The sequence below is a fragment of the Urocampus carinirostris genome, chromosome 1 (assembly GCF_059441175.1).
Source record: "Urocampus carinirostris isolate Australia breed hairy pipefish chromosome 1, RoL_Ucar_1.0, whole genome shotgun sequence".
In the NCBI taxonomy this organism is placed as follows: Eukaryota; Metazoa; Chordata; class Actinopteri; order Syngnathiformes; family Syngnathidae; genus Urocampus; species Urocampus carinirostris.
The window spans coordinates 36296462-36322243 of NC_142349.1; the positions used below are offsets into that span (position 1 = coordinate 36296462).

Here is a 25782-nt window from a genome sequence, read left to right on the forward strand (position 1 = left end):
CGTCCCGGCTTACGACTCGTTTTTGATCCCGACCACGTTTTGTTCTCCCGTCCCGGCTTACGACTCGTTTTTGATCCCGACCACGTTTTACTCTCCAGTCCCGGCTATCGACATATTTTCCCGTCTTTGACATCACAATCTCCCGCCCCGGAAACTCCACTTCCGCATTCGGAACACGTTCCGATTCTGTGAGCGGCTTGCTTCTTGCGTCCAGTGAGCACCGGATCGCGGGCGCTGCCTTTCCTCTTTATCTCAATAAACTTGTGGCTAACGTTACGCATCTGGGTCCTGATTCCGTTCTCGTCGTGACATTTAGAACAACTGTAGTTTGTATGGAGTGAATTAAAAATACATATAGGGCGGTCAGTACACTTAATTATTATATTTACTGTAAAAAAAAAAAAAAAAAAAAAAAAACTCCACTTCCGCATTCGGAACACGTTCCGATTCTGTGAGCGGCTTGCTTCTTGCGTCCAGTGAGCACCGGATCGCGGGCGCTGCCTTTCCTCTTTATCTCAATAAACTTGTGGCTAACGTTACGCATCTGGGTCCTGATTCCGTTCTCGTCGTGACATTTAGAACAACTGTAGTTTGTATGGAGTGAATTAAAAATACATATAGGGCGGTCAGTACACTTAATTATTATATTTACTGTAAAAAAAAAAAAAAAAAAAAAAAACTCACTCAAAGTCACTGGTAAAAACCAGCAAAATGTTCTGCTCAAAATGAAACATTGCTCTCAAACTAAGTCATTGATTAGCAAAACATTACTCAAAAACGTATATTTTGACTTTAAAGTAAGACAAACAGTTTGACTTTGTATTGCTTTTTAAAGCGTGTGATACTTATAACTCACAACCATGATATATTTCATACTGATATTGTGGCCAATTCCAAAAATACTGTTTCACAGTTTTTCTTATCTTTGGACGGATTTCACATAAATCTTGTTTTTATGCATAGATTGGCTACCAAAGTACAGACTCGAATCTAAGTCAGACCCTCCGAGATGAGATTACACAGCATTTTTTCATGGTAAAAAAAAACAAAGTTTGGACAAACACAAAAGCAGGGTGAGTTTTTTTTCCCTACCACTGTATTTTTGATGCTACAGAGTTAACTCGCTAGCACACAACTGTCACAACTTTGCTAAGGAGAATGCAGAAAGAGGCTGTACAGCTGGGTATAGTGTCCTACTTCCCCTTTGATTACACGTCAATTTCATCCAAAAATTATGAGCGTTGGCTCTTCCCGTGTTTTTATTCATTTTTCATGGTCTCGCGAGTAACTCTCTCTGAGAGGATCCTTAATATGACAGAGTAACGCTACTCCAGCGTGTAATTGGAGATCCGGTCAGTGAGCCAGAATGATTACGGCGCAGATGTCTTCGTCCAAAAAGCTTCTGCAGTGCACGAACGAACTGCACGCTCCCGCACATGCCAAACTGAACAAGACAGAACACGATCATTGAGGGGCCAAGTAAATAACAGCATGACTCTCCTTGAGCATGTGACAGTGCTGCCTGGTTTATATTTAGCGCTTCAGCTTCAGTAGTCAGCGCTCTCCCTTATTTACATAATTGGCATACATTTTTCTACATTAACTATTCTTTCACATGTAATTACCCCTGACAAGCTGTGCAGGTTTTAATTGATTAATGGGAGTTATAGTGGTTTGAGAACAAACCAAAGTCAGACAAAAGCATGTGCTGACATATCTTATGCAGGAAAGGATTTTTTCAGAACCAATTAATATTTAGCAAAAAAATCAATAGCTCTTGTGGATATATGAGGGATGATGAAGAACTAAGCCCTTCTAAATATCCAAAAGATTCATTCCATTTATTCTATGTACAGTTTACTTTAAAAGAGGAAAGTTATTATGTAGCCATTGCACTCTCAATGTTGTTAAACCTTCCTAAGTAAACAAATGCAGAGTACTGAACATACATATAGATCACTTACAGTGATAAAATGTTTTTGTTTATATCCCGTATGCAACAAAACAGCAATATCCTGCGACTTCCCATTCACCTTATTGGGAATATATATTAAGGGTTTGTACACCTTTTTCATGGCCTAATTCAAGCACTTTTTAAAGACTTTATGGCATTTTTTTTTTATTTCGCCAGTACGTTTGAAAAGGAATCTGGTGTAAATCATGTAATGAGTGAATCCATAAATATATCTTTGATTTACTTACGCATTTTTTAATCTTGTGGTTCGCAGACGGATTAACCAGGAGTAAACAAGAATGACATGCTTAAATAGGAGGAGTACTAATTAGGGAACGAATGGCAGCTTGGGCTGAAAGGGTGAGCGCAGGTGAGGGCAATTGGCAAATCATGACATTATCAAGACATTGCATTTCTAGATTTTGAGTAAATCGCGAAAATATTTGTGGATCCGAATAAAACGTGTGTAAATATTATTCAAACAAATCTCTCTCAATATGGGCAGCACGGCGGCGCAGTGGTTAGCGCTTGTACGGCACAGTTCATGTCATGGGAACCTGTCATGGGTTCAAATCCAGCTTTAGACTTCCTGTGCAGAGTTTGTATGTTCTCCCCGTGCATCCGTGGGTTTCCTCCGGGCACTCCAGTTTCCTCCCACGTTCCAAAAACATGCATTTCAGGTGAATTGGCCGGTCCAAATTGTCCCTAGGTGTGAATGAGCGAATGAGTTGTCTGTCCCTGTGTGCCCTGCGATTGGCTGGCAACCAGTTCAGGGTGTCCCCTGCCCACTGCCTAGAGATGGCTGGGATGGGCTCCAGCCCCCCCGCGACCCTAATGAGGATAAACGGTACGGCTAATGAGATGAGATGAGATCTTCAATACAGGTGTTGAGTAAAATAACAGTAATATGTAGCTTGCATTCTCAGTAGCAGAAACTTCTTTGTTTATGATTTACCACTGGGAAATGCTACCTTCATTTTTTGCATGGCATATTAAAAATTTCCATAAGTGAAACGTAATCCTCGCACCAATAAGCATTTCATAGTGGCTTGTTTAGGTGTAGCATGCAACTGTCCTCTTGGGCTTGACCCGTAGAGGGGGATGATGCATCCTAGGACAACGCCGTACAAATTAATGAAGGCTGCAATTAATCACGAGGGAAGAGGAATGCAATGACAAAGAAAAACAACCAATAGGCAGTTTCTGCATCGTTTTAAGCAGACTTGAGAAATATGGCAACAATTTTAAGCATTTACAAGCACGTCACCCAAATTTTCCAATCATTAATAACACAACATTACATTTCAAGCATTTTTAAGGATTTCAAGCACCCGTACAAACCCTGTACACAGCTATCACTGTTTTTTTTTGGGGGGGGTGGGTCAGAACATTACTTGTTATTTACAATGGAGCGCCATTGCAAAAAAAAAAAGTTTTATTTAATTTGTATCAATTCTATAAAAAGCATTAATAATCAAACTTGCATAAAGTAAAATAAAAACAGCATTCAGGCTTGATTATTTAAAACAGATGACATTGGATTGCATGTTCATCTTGCAAGATTGTTGATGGAAAAACCAATTCCACAAAAATCTGAATCTATATCCACAATCATACCCATAAAAATAAAAATAAAGGATGTTCCATACCACATTTTAATATAATTACCATTAAAATAATTTTGAGTAATTTTAAACCAATACCACATAGCGATATCATTGATACCTAAAGTTTGTTTCCCTCTTTAATAAATGACTCATATTTGCAAAGAAATGCCTTTATATCCCAACAAAATATGTAACCTAGATATTGCATTTATTAAATGGCAATTCACAATCAATTTCAGAACTTATAAGTGACCACAAATACCTCAAAAAAGGCCGGTATGGACACTGATACGATACCTGGTTTCGCTAATCGCCCACCCCTAAAATTGCAGCATTCCTGCCTGCATATTCAACATCCATGGCACTGAACATTTCCGGACTATGAGTGAAGCTGGACACTTTATAATGGCGCCTTTACACACAAACAGGAAGTACTTTGGCCGACATCTAAAGTGTATTGAGTTAGCCTGAACATAAATAAAATTTCGGGTTTGCTTCGGGCGCGGTTTTGTCAATCAAGTTGATTAATTGGGTTCCGGGTAGGGTCTGGTTTAAAACCTGCGGGCCGGGTCAGGTTGGGCTGGATTTATTAGGCCTGATCTTACCTCTAGCACAGATCATAGTGCCAATCGGAGGTGCTTAGAGGGCTTTCGTGGCTTTTTTTTTTATCAGACATTGGGGTAGTATCCATACATTCTTGAAGTCACACCAAGATGTTTCTTGCAGAACTTGAAAATGTGTAACTGTGTTTATCAAAGTCATTCAATTTTGCAGCTGTCTGCTGACAGAGACCGATGGGTCATTTAGCAATGATATTAACTTAATGGGGTAGCCGGGCCATTTGAGTGCAATTACCATCGCTTAAAATTCTGCTTGCACATCCGCACATCGCCCGACTTGGCGGCTTTCTGCCTTTTCTTTTTTATAAGCAATGTCATTATCGAACAGCAGTATTCAGTCCAAAAAGTAGACGCAATGAAACTGATTTCATTGTTCCGTTAGCGAGACAGCTGAGAGCTTAGGGTTCTCACAGTGCTGCAAAGTTGATAACTTCTAGATTTGATTCTTATTTGGGAATGCTTGTGAGGTTGTCATGTGTTTTTTCTCCGACATTCAAAAATTAAGCATGCTTGGTCAATAAAGGTCAAAAAACTTTTGAAATCCCATATAATTTCACGTGAGCAGCTGTAGTACCATGCAATTGTTGGTTGACCATTTAAGTTTGGTTTATTGAACATTTACAGCATTGAGAACACAGTCAAAATGTGATAACACATATTAAAGAAAGTATTCTAATGATTCACATAGTTAACTTTCAGCACAGTTTACATGTTTCAATGGATTAAGAGAAAGTATTGTCCCATCTATTAAATGAATACAACATATCTTGATATAATAATAATAACAAGTGATTTCATCCATCCATTGTCCGCACCGCTTCTCCTCAGTAGGTTCGCAAGGGGTGCTGGAGCCCATCCCAACTATTTTAGGCAGTGGACAGGGGACATCCTGAACTGGTTTTTAGCCAGTTGCAGGACACACAGAGACAAACATCCATTCATACCTAGGGACGATTTGGAGTCACCATTTTACCTGCCATGCATGTTTTTGGAATCTGGGAGGAAAACAGAGTGCCAAGAAGAAACCCACAAATAAATAATTAAATTAATTAAATTAGGCTGTCGTCCAAATTTCATTGTGAATACAGTGAATTATTCACAGTTCTAGATCATAATACACATACATATAATAAACATTTATTTTTTGTTAGGTGTTGGATATTTCAAAATGACTTCCGTTCCTTAACTGATAAATGCATGCCTTTCTTAACTTAAAAATTCCTTGATACTGTTGCAAGGTAGGTTATTGTTTACCATTTACTTGCGCTGTTTTGAAATAAACTAGGTTGTAAATTTGGGAATGTTAGATTTGATAAACGGTGAGGTGGTGGGACACCTTAATTATACGTATAGCTTTTGATTGTAGTTTAAAAAAGGACTGGATATTTTTGTTTGCATGTATTTAAATCTAACACTGCACAATAAGTCAGGTATTGTACTAGCCGTGAAGAAGATACTGTGTAGAGTGACATTTTTTATTTAGGAAATTTACGGTTTCATGAAGTATACATAACGTTTTCATCTTCTTTGTAACAGGACAGACTTATGTAGCAAATCTAAGAATGTTGGCATAATTATAGCTGTATTATGTATTTTGCAAAAAAAAAGATGGAAAATTCCTGAGCATAGTTTACTGAAAATTAAGACACAGGATTTGTAGATTGATATTGCAACAAATTTGACAGCAAAATAAGTCAAAGAAGCATATTGAAAGCTGCACATCTCAGACAAATAGTTTTACATTTTGAGCTCTTGGAGGGTCAGGTAAATAGAGCTAATTAAAACAATCATGCAAAATATCATTAATGGAACAAATTTAGGATTTATATTTTATACATAGGGTAACGTTTAAGATAAATCAGCAGAAAAGACATTGAGAACCTGCCAGTCATGAATTGCTACTACTAGCCACGGTCTAGCTTTCCAGTTTGGTTTGGTTTTACTTTAATTCTTAAATGCAACCAGAATAGAATCTGAAGTCACTTGAAAATGTTATTTACTTCTCTGTGTATGGAAAATCTGCAATTTGCAACATCATGGGAAAATTGCACACACTGTAAGTGATTTACATATAAATGACTTTTTTTTCTTTACTGTGCAGCCAGGCGATGACAATCGCTTCTCGTTTATCTTTAATTGGATTCCAAAAAACAAACATGTTCTCTGTCTGAGGTCGCATCATGTCATCTTTCTTGAGTTTAACTTTCTGAGGGAGACCGTGTCCTACATTATTCATCCAAGAGACGAGCAATGTGGTGACAAATATGAGGCAAAAATAGACAGTTGAAATGTCAATTTAAGGTCGGGCAGCAATTGAGCTTCTCAACAATTCTGTATTTCCTTTAGATTAAACCAGTATGGATTATATTTTATAACAATGGATCTTCGGACAATGTGTTTTATGTTCTAAGATGGTTGAGGTAAAGTAAAATGGCTCCTCTAGATATGAGCTGCCTAACTTGTTTGGGCGTTTTGGCAATTGGGTTGGCCATGGTCCAAAAAATTTTTGTGTGTTTATTTTGCTATTTATTTCCCTTTTATTTTCTTTGTTATTGTATGTGTGTGCCTTGCTGTCGGTCACCCCTCTTGAGGGATATGACCAAGGTAGATAGATAGATAGATATATGAGCTACTCCAAATAAGAGAAACTTGAGATAAGAAATGTCTTGCGATCAAAAATCTTGCCCGACATACGACAGAAAATTCAAGGGACGGAAATGTCCCACTTAGAAAGTGCGATACTACAGTTACCGCATAATATGTTGAACTTTTTTCTGTATTTGTTTTTTTTTTTGTACCATTAGTCTGACGGTAGTGCTTGCAATCTCTCTAGCCGTGTTGAGCATGAGTGAGGATCGCATGCACATATTCCTGTTTCCCTCCGGTTTTCAAAAATCAAAATTACAGTTCACTCGGAGGCAAAATAAAAATAAATAGTCCATCCATCCATTTTCTGCGCCGCTTATCTTCATTAGGGTTCTAGAGCCCATCCCAGCCATCTTCGGGCTGTGGGCAGGGGACACCCTGAACTGGTTGTCAGCCAGTCACGGTATACACAAAGACATACAACCCACTCGCTCATTCACACCTATAGACAATTTGGACCGGCCAGTAAACCTGCCATGCATGTTTTTTTTGGAGTAAAGAAGGTAACTGGAGTGAACGGAGGAAACCCACGCACGCAAGGGGAGAACATGCAAACTCCACACAGGGAGACTGTGGTAGCTGAAATCGAACCTTGGACCTTCACACTGTGGGGCTGTGCGCTCACCACCCAGCAGCCTTGCCGAAAAAAATGGTTATATAATATACGTTTTTGCTAACCTCCTTTTTCCTGGCGGGTTACAGATTTAGTTCTGCTTTTTGAGAAGAGACATTTGGTCACAATGTTGGTTATTGAGTTGAAAGTATGACTAGTGGAACGTGGATAACAAATACAATAACATTTCCAAATGTCCTTATTGAGGTATTATTGACAATGTGGGTTACAAAGGAACGCGGTCCTGGAACCCAATTACATTTTCAAGTAGTGTAACATGTTATTGATTACTTTTTTAACCAAACAGTTATTACAACATGGTGTGTGACTCCGCTACTTATTAAAAGCAGACTACGAATGACAAAAATGTCGACTGCAATGTGACAGTTTCTTCTTTTCTCATGAAGTGACATGAAGTCCTCTTTCCACCAGCAGCCCTATGGTGAATACAATAAATGAGCAAAGCCGGGATGTCTATTTATACTTACAAAATACAACTGAATATATTTATGGTGGCACTGTCTAAAGCACAGATCGGAAGTCTTTTTACCTAATGATATAGTCTCTAACATATCTACTCACATCTAAGCCTTATTTACAACTATAAAAGAAAATACTGAAATGAAAGGGGTCAGTTTATACACGCATACTGTATCTGATTGCGCGTCACCAGTGGCAAAGGGTGGGTAGGGAGGAGCGTGACTTATACAGAAACCACGATATCAATGGGGCACAGAATTTGCGGTAAGAGAGCTGATTTTTGGTCTTTTTTAATTGGAAATTTTTTTTTGCAATTCATTTTGCCTGGAGGAAAAAAAAGGTTTTGGACTTTACACAAAAATCAAGATGGAAATATTCAAGTGGTATGAAGACAAAAGGGATATGGATTGTCTCAACTGCTTGTTTGCAAGCTCTCAAGATTGCACAAACCAAGGAATATGAAGGCTTCACCTCTGCCCCAGGTTGGTCTTACACGTTATTTTCTATGTATTTTATTAAATGGGTGTTTTCAACAAGATTTGAGGGTCTGCATGAATGTGAGTATAGTGTATATGATTGTAACTTGTTACTTTCAGCGTATCGGGCTCTAAATTAAATTGAGTAGTAGCTGTAAATAGTTACTTTCTTTTTCAGTAACGTGCCCAACACTCAGTATTGAAGTGCATTTAAAAAAATTAAAACTGTAAAAAAAAAAAAAACACATTTGTTTGAAATGTTTTTCTTTCAAGCTGTCGCGAAAAAATAAACCGGCCATTAACGAAAGCCTGATAAGCTGCTGCAATCATTTGTGAGCAAAACTAACACCAACAAAACGACACATAAGTGACTCACTCAAGCCTCTGGCGGATGCGTCGCACCCCCGCCAGTGTTAGTGAGTGGGTGAGCGTCGCCGACTGACTGACAGCCAGAAATTTGTCGCTCCGGGTGCTGCAGGTAATCGTCGCCTTTCGCTCGCCCGACGCACGAGTGTGTGTCAGTGCACGTGGGCGATCTGGCAAGGCGGCTGAACCGCCACATGAGCCGGGATGACGGGCGAAATTAGCCAGGCTCTCACTCGGAAAGTTGAATAAAGGCTTTTTTCGTGAGCTGTATAGCATTTAAAGATGCAATGCCTGAAATGTCAAATCATTTGCCAAACAGACTACACAGTAATCATGTGCTCTTAAAGAAATAAGTGTTCATATTCATTCCTCACTGAATAAAGATGTGCAATAAGCTTGTATAGGTGTGAGTGTATAGAAGCCATTGCTTTTAAGCAGACACAGGAGCATATTACTGTATTTTCCTCACTATAAAAGGCGCACAGGATTATAAAGCACACCCCCAAAAAATAGTCTTTTTGGATATTTTATTCATATATAATGTGAAATAGACTATAAGGCATTAGGAAACTATTGGGGTTGCACAATAAACAAAAAAGTATATCACTGATCACAATTGCATACAATTAAATAACAATGGATGCAACAGGAATTTAACCCAGATTGCAGGGTGGAGTGCAGTCTGCCAGATCTTATCCACTCGACCACTCGGGATACTGACTACTCAAGAAAAGGAAAGGTATAGGTGTTATCATCACTTTATTTTTAGCCGCAGTACCAAATTTTTGATATTATTGAGCGGGGCTGCAAGAATATTGTCAGATATTAAACTGGTTTTTGGTACAGCCGATTCGCAAAGTCTTTACGAAGCACACTAAATTCTGAACTGAATGACAAGAAAGGAATTGTAGGAAGTAATTCGACCGTTGTGAACTGAATGAAAAGAACAATATAGTGGGAAGTGATTCTGTATTCCTAAAAGATAAAAATAAACTCATGGTCACACTCATCAAAAATTTTGACAATGCTTAGTTTGAGCTGAGAAAAAGTGAAACAAGGTTATCTTTAACATCACTGGTACAGTGACTAAAACAGATTTTTAATAAGATCAATCCTAATGCCTTTCCATGTGTCGTCAGGATCCCCAGTGATCTAGTGGATAGGATCCTGCACTCTTCCTACCACGATCCAGGTTTGATTCCTATTGCCCTCATATTAAGAAATTGTGAACAACCATCAATGTCCCTGGAAGCCTAGTGGTTAGGATTATGTGCTCTTTACTATTGCCATCCAGGTTGATGCCTGTTGCCATCCTTGTTATGCAATTGTGGTCAGGGATTAAAATTTTTGACTGATCAATAATTACAGAGCATTTCCACTTTTGTTCGGATATAAGGCGCACTGGATTATAAAGCGCACGTTCAACTTTTTGGCCAATTTGGGTTTTTTGGGTGCGCCTTATGGAAAATACAGTAGTTTTTTTAATTGCTGTATCATTAGATGTGAGTGCCTTATTTAAGACATTGTTTTTTTACAGCCAAGTATGCAACATATGATTATTTTAATATTTGATTATTTCGTCAATCCATCCGTCCATCCATCCATTATCTGCACCGCTTATCCTCAGTAGGATCGCGGGAGTGCTGGAGCTCATCCTAGTTTACTTCATGCAGTAGGCAGGGGACACTCTGAACTGGTTGCAGGGCACACAGAGATTGACAAACCACTCGCTCATTCACACCTAGGGACAATTTGGAACGGCCAATTAACATGACATGCATGTTGTTTGGGGAATGTGGGACATTCACACAGGCACGGGGAGGCTGCGGTAGCTGGACTTGAACCCTGAACCTCTGCACCGTGTGGCTGTGCACTATGCACTAACCACTAACCACTGTGCCACCAATTATTCCAGTAATTTTAAAATATATACATCACAAACGAGATTGTTTTGGATTAACATTGTACAACAAAATTAGATGCTGGTTTGGCCAATCTGTCAGAGAAGATGGAAAAATAAGTTTTCTTCAAAAGTACGGTAAAAGCTAAGTCATAGGTGTTGGTCTAAAACTTTCTACCCCCAAAATTATCAGTCAAAATTGGCTTGTTTGTTCAATCGATTTTACACAGACACCACAAAGCAGTCAGTTGTCACCATGAACATAGATAAGAATTGATGTTATTATAACAGATACTTTTATTATACAATGTGTGAGTGTGTGTGTGAATGGTCAAGTGTGAAGCACATTGTAAAGCGCTTTGGGAGGTTTTCATTGACTTGAAAAGCGCTATATAAATGCAGATCATTTACCATATGTTGATAATGTATAAAGACAGCTATGATGATAATGATGACAGTGAAAATGGTGATGATAATGATGATGATGATCAAGTGACTGTTTGTACACAGAACCCGTGTAAATATGTATATTCATGAGGTGTTTGTTACATCTAAATACACAAGAGATCTAGCTCTGAGGCACAATTATTAAGTAAGTCTGGGGGTAGGATTAAAGAAGCATATCCTTCTTCCTAATCATTTTCAGACATGTTACATTAACAATGTTTTTTTGTTTTTGTCATGTACAAAATAAAGTTTCGTTCATTTAAGTGTTTAGTTCATGAATACAATTTAAAATGTAGCATCCACTGTCAACTGAGATGTATTGTAGGTTTGCAAAATAAAAAAGGCAATCGTGACCTTTCATGGAAGACAATAAAAAATGACCAAAACGAACTGTTGAAAAAATAGATTCTGAGGATTTGAAGATTGACTAGTCCAAAAGGTAGACAGGCGTGGATCAATTATTATAATAGGTGGCTTTTAATTTTATAATGGAATATTTCATGGTCATCGAATAATCTATTAGCTGCTGCACTTCTAAACAAAAACAACCATTTTAAGAAGCATTACAAACAATTATCAGCTAAATCAACTTTTTGGGAGCTTTGAACATCTAAATTGCCAGTTCCATCCTTTTAACACAGTCAACGAGGTGTTTTGAGCATATCACCTATCTGCGCGCATTTCTCTACAATTTTGGACTACAACCAACAGCTCCTCCCATCGGTTTGGAATGGTTGGTTGCATATTTAATGCATACAACTGTTGTAACCATTTACTGAGAATTTGTCTTCTCGGATATTTTAATTATAGTGATACAATTAGTGATAGTTATAAAAAAATACATATAAAATAAATAAGAATAAAACAAAAAATAGCTTTTTATTAGAATATTAGAAAGATCCGTCTGCGTTTATTCTCTTTACACACACCTTGTGTCTAGCAGAGAATGCCCGTGGCTGCTTTGTATCGAAGAGTTGCAGAATTTTTATGACCAAAGCATCCTAGTATTTGGTGAGAATCATCTGAAAAATAATATCTTTTTATGTCAAAGATAATATGTAATTGTATTAATGTCTATAGTTTATTGTGAAAGGGCTTAACACCCACAAGATATATGTCTATGAGTTTCAACGATTTGTTTTCACAGAAGCCACACCATTTCCCAGAAGTGTACAAAGAGCCCTAACCTTTTAACTGTGATTGCACCTATCAGCTTGCATCTTCCCTTTCACTTCACGTTTGGTTCATGGTAAGTGTAAAGATAGGAGTACATCCACAAGCATGATGTCATTTTTTTTCTTTTCGTTTGACATGGAATGAAAATGGTCAGGAATGGGGAAAATGTTTTTTAAAAACGTTTGAAAAGAATTATGAGAAACTCAAAATATCACCAAGCTCTAGTGACAGCCTTAAATAGTAGCTAAAACTTCCTGACCATTGCTAGGGAATGACACATCGAACTGCCCTTTGTAAACACACATTGGTAGAAGTTGTACAGTTTCACTTACTGCAAGTCTCCTCTGCCTCGTCAGACCCATCGGGACATTCCGGTTCCCCGTCACAGCGCCAGCGCCCTGGGACACACTGACCATTCAGGCAGGCAAACTCTGCAGGGGCACATGTTTTCCTGGCTGCTCCAAGAGAAACAGAGAAGAAGAGAAGATCCACTTTATAAGTATGTTCAAGTATGCTTCAGGACAGGATGCTCTATTTACTTGGGGGCTGCTGAATTTGCAAAAACCATAACTTTTGATAGAAATAAAACCAGACACGTGCTTTTTTTTTTATACATGCTACTGCAGGACGTATGTCTGATATTACTGGTTAAAAAAAAAACGGAAATTGGGTAGTTTGGTGCAAAATGACCCAGAAAAATGTTTAAAATCGACCCAAGTAATGGGTTGGTCCTGTTTTTTACCCAAACGGACTATTTTTAACAAACATATTTTTAGTGTAAAATAGTTAAGTATAATAAATAGGGTTTATTCTACACTCACTGTGCAGATTTAAAAAGTTGCTCTTTGTTTGCTGCCAATGCCAGTCAAGGTTTTACCTCTTCCCAAAGTCAATTAGAAAAGCTGGATGAGGATAGCTGATAAATGTAAAATTAGTTCAGGAAAAGCCAAAATTGTCATGCCGACGCAATTAAATGTTATGATGTAGTAGAATGTTCTACATCCAATCTTACTCACGTACTGTAATTCAGGTTACAAAGATCTCATCATTCTGAGTGTGGCTTGAAATGTGCTCTGTGCAGGTCAACACATCATAGCGTTTGCTTCCCATTGAGTCCGACCGAGCCAGCTACTGATTTGTCTTAAGGTCTACAGAGGCTGCGCTTCATTTGGCCATAATTACTCAAGCTTCTACATGCCATCTGCTTCGAGTGACTTTCTTTGTTAATTAGTGCAGAGTCAAAAGAAAATGATCCTTGTCAATCTAGCTAGGGGGCAGGAAGGAGGAGATTGTACAAGGGAATTGAGAAGAAAATTATTTACTGAAAACAGACAGCAGTAATGTAAAGCTGGATTGTAAAAAGGCTTGCCTCATAGTTGTTTTCAGTTACATACAAGACCACAGTTGACTTACCTTGCACTTTACCGAGACAACAATGAAAGTATAATCCCAAATGGACAGTACTTTTAACAGTTTTACCCCCGCAACCCTACTGAGGATAAGCGGTGCAGATAATGGATATGTTACTGAAACATTCCTGTTGCATCATTTCAAGAAGCATTTAATAAAAGTAATGGAGAGTTTTAATACTCATTTAAAGTTTCTACTATCAGATCATGATCACCAATGAAATTAAATCTGGCCTGTGAGGCAAGGCTAAGCGAAGCACAAGAAATTAATGAGCCCCATCACGGCAAACAATAAACTGCAGTTTTAAATGTGTCCACTGGCCAATACCAGTCGCAACTCCATATCACCCCCTGCGGTTGTATTTGCTTAATACGATTTATAAACCAGAGAACGTTTGCTGAGACAAACCATCACAATGTTATTTTACTCAAAATATAAGTTATGGACGCTCTGTTTAAGGCAATACGTTTGCACTTATATGAATTATAAATTAGCACCTGGAGGTCTTTGCATATGTCTAAATATACTGTCATTCGTTTCTATAACATAAATTAAAAAAAAAACTCAAGTTAACATCTTAATTAAAAAATAAATCATTGAAACAATCATTTAATATTATGCTAGCATAAATGTTTAAAATGTTCCACTAATAAAAATGAGTTGTTACTTTAATGTTTTTCTTATCCTATCTCCTTTCATAAAAACTACATTATTCATAGCACTCATAACCAACATCCAAATAGCTAGAAATGTCAGGTAACAAAACACTTCTGACGTAGCCCTATTGCATTAAGTCTTTCTATTTAAATAATTCAATTCAGAGCTAAAAAGGAAGACGTGGGATCCCAGTTCGAATCCCGGCTCGTCCCTGTTACATGTCGAAGTGTCCTTGGGTAAGACACTGAACCCCTAATACCCTCAATAAGCAGGTTAGCGCCTTACATGGCTGCCCGGCCGCGATTGGGAAATATGAAGCACAATGTAAGCCGCTTTTGGGAAGTCTTGAAAAGCTCTATATAAATGCAGATTACCAGCTCGGTAGCCTAGATGGTAGGGCGCCCGCTCTGAGACTGGGAGGTCGCTGATTCAAGCCTCGGCCGAGTCATACCTAAGACTTACAACATTGGTACTCATTGCCTCCCTGCTAGGCGCTCAGCATTAAGGGTTGGAATTGGGGGGTTTGGTCACCTAATGACTAAAATGGCTGCGCCCTGTTTGGCTGCGGCTGCATCGGCTCGCTACAGTTTAACTGTACGGGTCAGGTGTATCGACATTTCGTCCTGTGTGCATTGTTACAAAGAATGACAATAAAAGTAAATTCTAGTAAATTCCATTCTATTAATCCCTCACCAACAAAAAGTGAATGGACACTTGACAGTATTTGCTTTTTGGAAAATTATATTAATAGACCTTCAACTGAAACCACAAATGAAGAGATTGGACGGCCTCAGCCAGCCGAGCTCCTCGGTCCCTCCAGGCTAGCCTGATAGTGATTTATCTTGAAGGTGGCTTAGTTCAGCTTGGCTAAACAGCAAGATTTACCTTGATGCCTGAACTCTGACAGGCCTGAACACTGCTGAGAAGTATTGATGTTTAAATAAAATCCTGAGTCATTAAAATGGGACTAAAAGCATTGGTGCAAGTAGAGGTCCAAATATGTGAAACAGCCCACTTCGTTTTGCTCATAAACATGATGGTCGAAGTATAAGCTAGACTTGCAGACTCCATAGTAGCAAAAAAGAGTATTACCAGATACTTGACATCTCATGTGAGCAGGCATCAAGCTCAGATAATGAACAAGAAAGCCCTAGTATGTAAAATTATGAAGCAAATGTTGTCCTGTAAACCAAAACATCAATCTAAAAAAAAACACTTGTGCTAAGCACCCCAACAAGAATTCAAAGCTATAAATTGAATTGTGAAGGAGTGGCCATAGCTTTGATCCATCACTCAAACCGCAATAATGCCAGTGATGCTTTACTTTTTATGCAAGATGCACAGCAATTCTAGTCTGTTCTGAATGTGTGGATTCTATTGACATAATGGCTTGACCTACATTTGAAGAGAGTACACACTCATGATTAATTCCACGATGACTGCCAGCGATAGTATTTCACCACACCAGCATTGTTGGAGCAGAATGATGTAACTAACACATTTCCTTTGTTCACAGTCGGGGTTTATCATCATTTGCTCTATACGATTGTAGGTCAGGACAAAATGAAACATTCCAAATATAAGAGACTTTCTATATAACTAAAACTTGGGGAAACACAGCATTAATGATGCAACCAAGCTGTAATGCTAAAACCCCATATATCATACAGTTTTTCATCTAAATGATTATATTTCTTCTGGAAGTTGAAAAAAGCTCAGCAGAGAAAACAAGAAGGTCTTGGTGTACTGAAGTGAACGTGCACTGGACAAGTGTGAGATGTCAGGAGCCTTGCTGGACCCATAAGAAAACCAGTGCATCATAGATCTAACAATGTAAAAAAATACATTGCAAATTACAATGTCAAATGATGAACTGTTATTTGTCCATATTTGACACTTGGCATTTTTAGGCTAGCACAAAAAACACACACTTGTGTGTGCTGCAGAATATTGTCCAATTTAATCTAATTTGTATAAAAAAAGAAATAAAAACAACCATTTATCAGTGCTCAGACAAAAATTGTACCATTCATCCTTACCAGTAGGTGGCTACAAATGAATAATTATTGTAATGATTTTCTCAAGAAGTATTTCGGGAAAATATTTTAGTAACTTGTTTTGATCATGATAACATTTGAGATTGAACATATACAAATCTTACGGATAATTGTGCTCATGAAAAGTAGTAGTAGTCAAAAAAACCACGTTTTTATTCTAATGGTCGAGAATATTGGTCATTTCGTGTCATTTTAATTATATTTTAAAAATCAGTTACAATTTTAGTGAAATCTAATTGCAAAATCTAAACTGAATAACTTAATAATTATCATTATTCATAATAATATCATTACAACAGTTTTTATTGTCAATGTAGATGTCATTATAGCCTGTCTTGACAATTTAAAAAGGCAAAAATCAGCAGACCTGGGAATCATTTTTAACCAAGAAGTTCATTGGCTGCTCTCTGCCCAGTCTGGAGGGCATTGCGGGCTTGCGATACCGCAGCAGAGCCATCAAAATTCTAAAGGATTCTCTTCTCCCAGGCCACCAACGTTTTGAGCTGTTGCCCTCTGGTAAGCACTACAGGTCCCTTAAAAACAGGATGAAAAGGCTCAGAGACAGTTTCTTCCCTAGGGCTATCACCAACCTAAACAAGCACACAAAACTGTAAAAAAGCGGCTTATTGGGGAATTTCTGTCACTGCTAAATGTTATTGCACTGTTTTGCATTGCACTATTTTTACGATGCACTGTTTTTTCAGTGCATTTTATAACTTTGGCACTACATTGAAAAATATTTTTGCCATTTCATTCAGACAGTCTCTTGTCCAATTTCTCTCTTAAAAATCTTTATTACATGATTATCTTAGGGTGCCATGTATAATTTGCCTTCATGTAGGTTTTAGATCAGGGGATGGTGTAATAATAGTCTATGGTTTGCAATAATCTGTGGTCTGTTCAGCCCTTTGAGACTCTTTGTGATTAAGGACTATACAAATAAACATGACTTGACTTGACAAGTCTAATACCATTGCATTCATTGATTCACTACGCTGTTGTCAACGACATTGGATAATTCAAAACAATGATGTTCTTCAAGATTTTTTCAATGGGAAGAGCATGCACAGGCTAAAAAGGCTGAAAACACCTGTTTAGTTTCTCTGGTAGTCAGAAGTCATTTGTATTTATTTAATTGCATAATAAATTTGATTGTTTTCATAATTATTTGTTTTAAGTATATAATATAAACATATAGCATGTTTGCCTTACAGTTCAGAGGTTCTGAGTTCAATTCAAATTATCATGTTTTTCCGCCATATGCATAGTAAAAGTAACAAAGCAGTTTTTCATATAGATTTATGAAAGAGATTTTTTTTTAATTCCCAAAAAGTGGAAGATAATGAAAATGTATCCTTAAATAAAGCATTTATACCACAATTTCTAACACTTGGCGGGATACATTTACAGTACTGTAGCTTGCTTTCATAGCAGACTATAGAAAATGCATGAAAACACAAAAAGCACAACCTTTTCCTGCTGTGTTTGTTAATTCCTCAGCAAGGGTCAAAGAGCCGCCAAGCTCTCCCAAATCCCACTTGAATCAGAAATGAGCAGCAACAATGCTAACTTCCCGATGAAACTAATCCTGCTCGGCAGATGGGTAGGCTTCTCCGTGGTAAGATAAAACGATGACAACTCAGTCATATAAAGAGCCGTTTCTTTAAATGCTACACCAGGCCTAAAAGTACAGGTGTGGAAGATATAACAGAGGTTTGGAGAAGGAAACAATCCAGCTGAAGTGAGAGCGGGTAGCTTGGTGAGACACCCGATATCTTTGGCACCAAATCAGTTAACAGCCAGATGTTCCTTGCACCACAATAAATTCATGTGCCGAAAAATACAGAGGATAGAACTGGAAATGCATACTTACAATTAAAACATGCCGTGGCCTCTTGTGGTTAACATGTTAATTGTTTGTTGCTAAAAGATAACAAAAAAAAGTGCGAAACTTTGACGAAACCACAAAGACCAACTTTAGAACGGTAATTGCAAATCATTTTTTGTTGCTTTGGACAGTAACTGTCTTTTTACAGCAACCTTATAAGGAAAAGGGTTAAAGCCATTTCCCGAATAAACAGCAACTAAAGAAAATAATTCTGGTTATTTGGGACATTGTTCACCAGCTTTCTAGCTGGTGAAAAAGTGGCTATTTCTGGCTTAGGGCAGAATAGTAACCATTGATGAAGGAATAAGTTACCGTATTTTCCGCACTATAAGGCGCACCTAAAAGTCTTATTTTTTTTCAAAAGCTGACCATGCGCCTTATAACACAGTGCGCCTTATATATGGCTCAATATTAAATTCGCAAGGTCTCGCAACTACGAGAAACAGCCGCCGACTCCATTTTTCGCGCTGTGCATACTGGGAAATATTAAACGATTGGTAGTTGCCGGGGCTCGTGTTGTATTTGTTTACTAAGTGGCAAAATGGCTACCCCATTAAACTGCTTAATTCATATTCAACAAATACAGTATTTGTCTGAATCCAGGGTTATGACTGGTGAAGATGTAAAGCACAATTTACCTTAAACAAACGCAGAATTATTCAGAATGTCACGTTTGAGAGAGAGAGAGAGAGAGAGAGAGCGAGAGAGAGAGAGAGCGAGCGAGATTCTCTTTCATACGTGCATTTGTATAAAAAATGGCTCCTGTTAAGAGACACGCGTACAACGCCGAGTTTAAACTCAAAGCGATCAGTCACGCAGCACAACACGGCAATAGAGCGGCAGCGAGAGAGTTAAACTTAAATGAATCGATGGTACGGAAGTGGAGAAAGGATGAAGATAAGCTCCGCCAAGTAAGGAAAACTCAACAAAGTTTCCGTGGCAATAAAGCAAGATGGCCAGAGTTAGAGGAGACACTTGAACAGTGGGTTGTTCAACAAAGAGCGGCAAGCAGAAGTGTCAGTACGATAACTATACGTATGAAGGCAACAGCGCTGGCACAAAAACACCGGACGTGTTGGATGGCCCATTCACTGAGATATGGTCAATTCGAACAGAGCAGAAGAAGAATTCGAGGGATTCGTCGATGAGGAGCTTATAGAGTGATCTTTGTTTTTCTTTTGTGTGTTTACGTTTTACATTTTACAGTTATTATGTTATTGCTTTATTGTTATCGTTTTGCACTCGTTGTTTTTGCACATTACGAGTGTCACTTTATTGCGATTGCACTAACGTTTCATTTAAAATAACAGTATCAGACGTTTTTTTCTTTGCGTGTTGACTAAATGGACAAAAAATAAAATGATATGTCGATGTTGTTCAAAGATGTTAAAGATGTGTCACGAAAATGCTTTACCTCAGAGAAAATAATAAAACGGCTGTTTATTTATTTTGGGAGTGAATGGAGTTGTGGAAAGCTTGTTTGCTAATAAAGTTTGACCTTTTTGAATGGTTTGTTGACATTCCCTTGAGCGTGGCAACATCTAGAGGTTGCATAAAGTAACTACATTCTCTACTGTAGTCAAGTCGTCACATTTATTTACCGTAAATAGCCCTTAATCCCAAAAATGTCTCGAAGGACTGCACAGGATTACAATTACAAAATTGCACAATTACCTGATCTTAAACCAGCATGCACTTATAGCGCCTTATAATGGGGTGCGTCTTATGTATGGCATAAGTTTTAAAATGTATCATTCATTGAAGGTGCGCCTTATAACATGGTGCGCCATATAGTGCGGAAAATACGGTAATTTTAGTGGTCAAACAAAATGTCCATCCATCCATCCATTATCTGAACCGCTTATCCTCTGTAGGGTCACGGGGGTGCTGGAGCCCATCCCAGCTATCTTCGAGCAGTAGGCAGGGGATACCCTGAACTGGTTCAAACCAAATCTCATCATGTTAATTTGTGTCCTGTGAAATAAATCATTTAAATTAAAAAAAAGACGGAAAGACAATTTTGAAGAACCTACTAGACACATTTTGCTAGAGCTACATCCCGATCTTTTGGTACTTGCACGTCGTTTTATCCCTGAGGTCTGTTATTTTCCCCAACCTTAGACACAGCAGGCTCACCACATATTTACTTATTACACATTTGTTTAAGCCTTAAAACGACACAGTGTAGCCAATTTTAAATAACAGCTTCCTTCAAACCCGTTAGAGTTGTAAACAGGCTTGTAATAGAATGAACATAATCTCCATTATCCATATAAATGGATTAGCACCATCGTCCTGTTATTTCAAGGCGTGCTGTGGATGGGTTCTGTTGGAGTTGTAAACCACCAGTACAGTATGTTTGAAGAAGTTCAGGTGCTGTTGAGATGGAAAAGTAATCCTGAGAAAAATTTCCAACGCTTACAAAACCGAAAATCCAAAACTGTTTTGAAACATTAAGACAGTTTAACGAATTAAAAAAAAAAACTTCTAGGACATTCCCCCTTCTTTTCTCATCTATTAAATTTTTGAAAGTTTATGTTCTAAACATTAATCATCCAAGTATGTATCAAGGTGTATTACATAAAAGGAGCAACCAAAATTAAAGCGTTTAGTCCATAGATTAATTGTAAGATTATATATTAACTCACTTAACCAATATTGCTGCATTGAGAAGCTCTGTGCTTGTAAGCATTACGAAATTAAAAACCAGTAACGAGAAGATTTGAGAATTGAGTCATAAAATATCATGATTTTTAAAAGCCCAGAATTTTAAATGATTTGTTCAAGAATCGTTGAAAACTGTTCATTAATCTTTTTGGTTAAAAAAAAAAATTATATATTACAAATTGAAAAGAATAAACGGACCCCTTGCACTCTGCTTGGTAACAACATTACAACATATCATGTTTATGAGCAAAAGGAAGTGGGCTGTTTCACATATTTGGACCTCTACTTGCACCAATGCTTTTTGTCCCATTTTAATGACTCAGGATTTTATTTAAACATCAATACTTCTCAGCAGTGTTCAGTCAAGACCGGCGTGGTCCCCGTGGTAGTGGTGGCACTCTGGGCGCTAACCCCCTAACTGGAAGAGTGGCTCCAACAAGTCCCAGGGACCTCAGTCTAGAAGAGTGCAGTCCTAGGAACAACTAAAATACTGCACAGAACCCTCACACTCCCAGGCCTCTTGCAGATGACCCAAGTCTGAGGATGATACAGACACCACCCCACTAGAGGTTCCTATAGATTTTTTATTACATAATCTAATATTAAAGATATTACTCAAATAAATATTTGTCTTGGGCTTAATTACATAAAAAAACAAGTTAAGTTCGTGTGATTAAATACCAAATAGAGCGTGATCATTTTGTCATGTATCAGTTACATGCTATAACACTGTTAACATCACCCCCTCACCCTGATAATGGTTTTACTGCACGATTAAAGCTATTCACCAAAAGCAAGAGAAGCACATGCCTTGAATGCTGATGCTGAAGCAGAGGCTATCATTATTAAATGGTGCAGTCTGTGGGTGTCAAGGATATAAATGGTTGTAGCTCAAGTGCCGCTGATGTTAATGAGCCTAGCTTTGCTTACGCTGATGCTAGCATTAGCGCAGGGGTTGGGAACCAATGGCTCGCGAGCCATATATGGCTCTTCCTATGAGTACCTGTGGCTCAGAGACAAATTTGATTGCATGCAAATTTTCTCCATCTCGTTCAAAACTTGAACTATTAAACCTGTTCAGATACACGCAAAGCCAAGACGAAGCTGAGTTCTAAGGCAGTACTTCGCAGAATATATAGGGCACGTTATCACTACAATTTACAGTCAAGGCGTCACACACAAAAAATAAATAAATAAATAAAACACGTTTTGGCTGTACAACGCTAAAGAATCCTTTATATAAAAGCTCACTATATAATCGGTGTTCAGTGTTCAGATACCTTATGATGAATCCAGAGAACAAACTTTAAATACGCCAAAACACCGGAAGAGAACTTAAAGTTATTTGATTGGGTGAGTGGGAGGGATGGATGGAGCTATGCAAAAAGTGCAAGCACTCTCTCCCATTTCTCGCCCTACGCCGTCTGCGCCAAAGGTAAGCACATCAGGCTCCCTGTTTGCAGAATGTGTTGTGAGGTTTTTACAAAATAACTGCTTGCATCTGGTTTTGAAACCAATATGTATAAAAAAAGGGTCAAAATGAGTTTAACCGATCTTGAGTAATTGCAAGAAAGAGACAAGTTTAAAGTGGTATGTTTGTTGATTTTGGGACACGGGCTCTGGCATTATTCTCTTTTCATAATTTTTATCAAATCATCAAAAATAAATGTGCTGAAGACTAAGCTTTTGTCTGGGGCGCGGGTTTAGCAATTTAGTAAATTTGTCTCATAATATATGGTGAGGCTCTTTCCCAAAATAAAATTAATATATTTTGCTTTTATGGCTCTTTGAGTCAAAAAAGTTCCCGACACCTGCATTAGCGGCTGGTGATACTAATACTGCTAGAAATGGAAAAAGTACATTTCGATCACAAAGAAAGAGTTGTGGCCATTTGTGATACATTGTTTAATGTTAATTATTTATATTCAATACAAAAAGTTCTAGAGAAAATCTAACTTAAAACTTTAAATTAATTTGGTGCATAATGTTTTATTGTTATTAATAATGTATCATTAAAGAAAATCTGAGAAACAGTTCAGTAGTCAAGAACTTGTCAAACCTTCAAAAGACAACATTAAAATTCTAGCACTTACGAGGTTTTCAAAAACCTCTATGAACCGAGTAGAGTTTTAAATCTCAATAAAGTAATCCAAAAGATTATTTTAAATATTTTTACATACGCGGTAAAGTTAACTAGAAGGACAAAGCAGTAATAATTAGTAATGAGACTTATTTATTTTTACTTTGGAATAAGCTCTGGTTTTCATAATAACGGCAATATATAAGAGACTGAAAAAGGCCTGCAGCACATTTACCCTTTTGAAAGGAAATCTGCACCATAGCGGATAATAGAACCTATTTTCCGCGGGGATGAACTCTAATAGGAATTAGGAGATTAGCCTTTTAGCTACCGCAGTAAAAGAGATACATCTCTATTTTCTTTTCTTTTCTCTTTTTCAAAGCCCTCCATCCAATAAATAAACCTCCACAACAGCAACACAAGGAAATTTACTCAAGGAGGATCCTTAGGTGAATTGAGACTGAGGCTTTCAAATTGCCGTAACAAGGCGCTAAAATGAGCATCATACATTTTACTCTGCAGCTAGAAATTTGCATAACTGTAATACCGCCTGAGGTCAAATATCGTGCTCGAGTAAATCTGCTTCCAGCCAAAAGGCGGCATAATTATGGCTAACTTTTGTCCCAAGTATACCTCACATGCACAATTCTGCAAGCGTGTGACATGACTCTTTCTGTTTCTGTGCACCATTGCCAGTTGATTGTGTTTTTTTTTCATACTCATTTCCTTACAAAAACACGACAAACTTAATGGAATCCAAAAGAATAGAGGGAGAAAAGTGATAGTGTGGCTCAAACGGGCAATGAGAAGCATGATTACTTTGTGTATGGTTGAGTCGAACCAATGATGAAAGAAACTGCACACCATAAAATAAACAAAATTCCGATATACTGGAAGGCTGCACGGTGCATATAAATGACACTAGAGCTCCCTTCCCAGGAATTGAAAAAGCAAGGTCATCTTATTTATGTATTTTGTCTTTTTTTGTACAGGGAACACATTTGACTCTCAAATATCCTGTATTAAAAAGGTTTCCAAAAATGGAAACATCAGGTTTTGGGGTGCAAAAAGTTAGACAATTAGCAGCTCACAATAAGCAAATTGATTACCACTTATATATAGATAATATATATAATATATTTATAGTTTTCGGGTATATTGTTTCACACTTATCGTGCCCTTTCTGTGAGGAGTAATTTTTGAATGTGGCCTAATGAATTTCAGTGACTGTGTCACGATTACCTATTGCCCTCACCTGTGCCCACTCGTTTGGCGCCAGATGTTGCTCGTTGCCTGACTAGTTCCCCTCTGATTTAAACTCAACGCTTCCATTCACTTGTCAGTCCGTCAGCGAACCTCTGGACACGCAAGGCAAGCACTATTTGACGCTGGCTCCCGTCTGTCCCGTCCTTACCTGTATCCTGCTCGTCTGCCCCAGGCTTCCCGATCGTCTCCGGCTCCCTGACTTTTTTCCTCCCTTTGACCACGCTCCGATCTCCCGCCGCAGCTACTCGACCCGTGTTTGCCCACCGACCACGCTCTGATATTCCGTCACGGCTACTCAACTCGTTTCTGCCTTCCAACCTGCTCCGATCCCGTGAGCTTCCTGCTCCTCCTGTCCAGTGATCGCCGGATTGCTGGCGCTTGCTTTCCCATACCGGACATCTTAGCTTCCGCAGTAAAGTTTGTTGTGAAAGGTTACGCCTTTGGGTCTACCATCTGTTCTGGTTCTGACAGAGTGATGACTTCATAAAGAGACAAATTTGTTAATCAACAGTCTGACGACCCGTAAAGGGGTTGATTTAATTGATTAATTACTTAGTCAATTATGTGAGACTGTGATTAATAATTACTATGATTACTACTGTAATCATTAAAATAAAGTATGAAAACGCCATGATAATGTTGAAACAATCACACCGTTTTTTGGCACACAAGAGAAGTTGCCAACCAGTGGGGAAAAGTATTCCATCGTGATTAATTTTTACTTTAGATAGTAATGATACACAAGTTTTGTTTTGTTTTTCATTTTTTCAAAGCAAAGGCAAAACCCGCCCCGATGTTCTAACGAAATGATGATTTCCACAATGTTAAGGGGGAAATTAGTCAGTTTCCAAATATGGGGATTAAACTTTTAAAAATAATCTTTTATCCAGTTCTTGAATTAATCGACAAAAAATTAACCAGATTAATCAAATAATAACAAAATAACTAGTTCTTAACCTGCACATTTCTGTGAAATACTGTATTATGCTGTAAATATATGTACAAAAAAAATACAACATTTTTTTCTTTTGTAGGAAAAATTCTACATGCCACAATCTTGGATTCTAAGGGTGCCTAAGCAATAATGTTTCCAGTTTTCCATGTGCTTGCTTGGCTAAGACACATCCGCATAAAGCATGGTAAATTTGATGAAACCTGATGGTTCGTCCCTTTTCAACTTAAGGAAGAAAAAGTGAAGTAATCCATCAGGTACTGTTGCCTTTTTAGTTACTTTAGGCTTCCTCTGGCTGAGCAATATTTCAGTCGCATTAATCTGCTTCTTGTAATATATTTGGAGCACAAACAAGATGTACTTTATAAACAGGGTAATGGTAGTGGCTCCCTTAAGCTGTACTATTACAGTGTTGGAGCCCCCTAAAATATTCAAACAGTGTAAGATCGAATGCAGGATTTTTATTCACAACTTGAAATTGTTGCAATACAGGTTGGCATCCTTTCTTCAGAATATGCAT

The 25782-nt window shown here is 38.0% G+C and overlaps 1 protein-coding gene across 1 annotated transcript in view; it reads right to left on the bottom strand.

Moving 5' to 3' along the window:
- LOC148374511 (low-density lipoprotein receptor-related protein 8-like) overlaps window positions 1-25782 on the bottom strand; it is an 84143-nt gene that overhangs the window by 47638 nt on the left and 10723 nt on the right. Inside the window, exon 3 of the mRNA XM_088337175.1 lies at window positions 12618-12740. Coding sequence (XP_088193301.1) covers window positions 12618-12740 — 123 coding nt within the window. The remainder of the gene's footprint in view (window positions 1-12617; window positions 12741-25782) is intronic.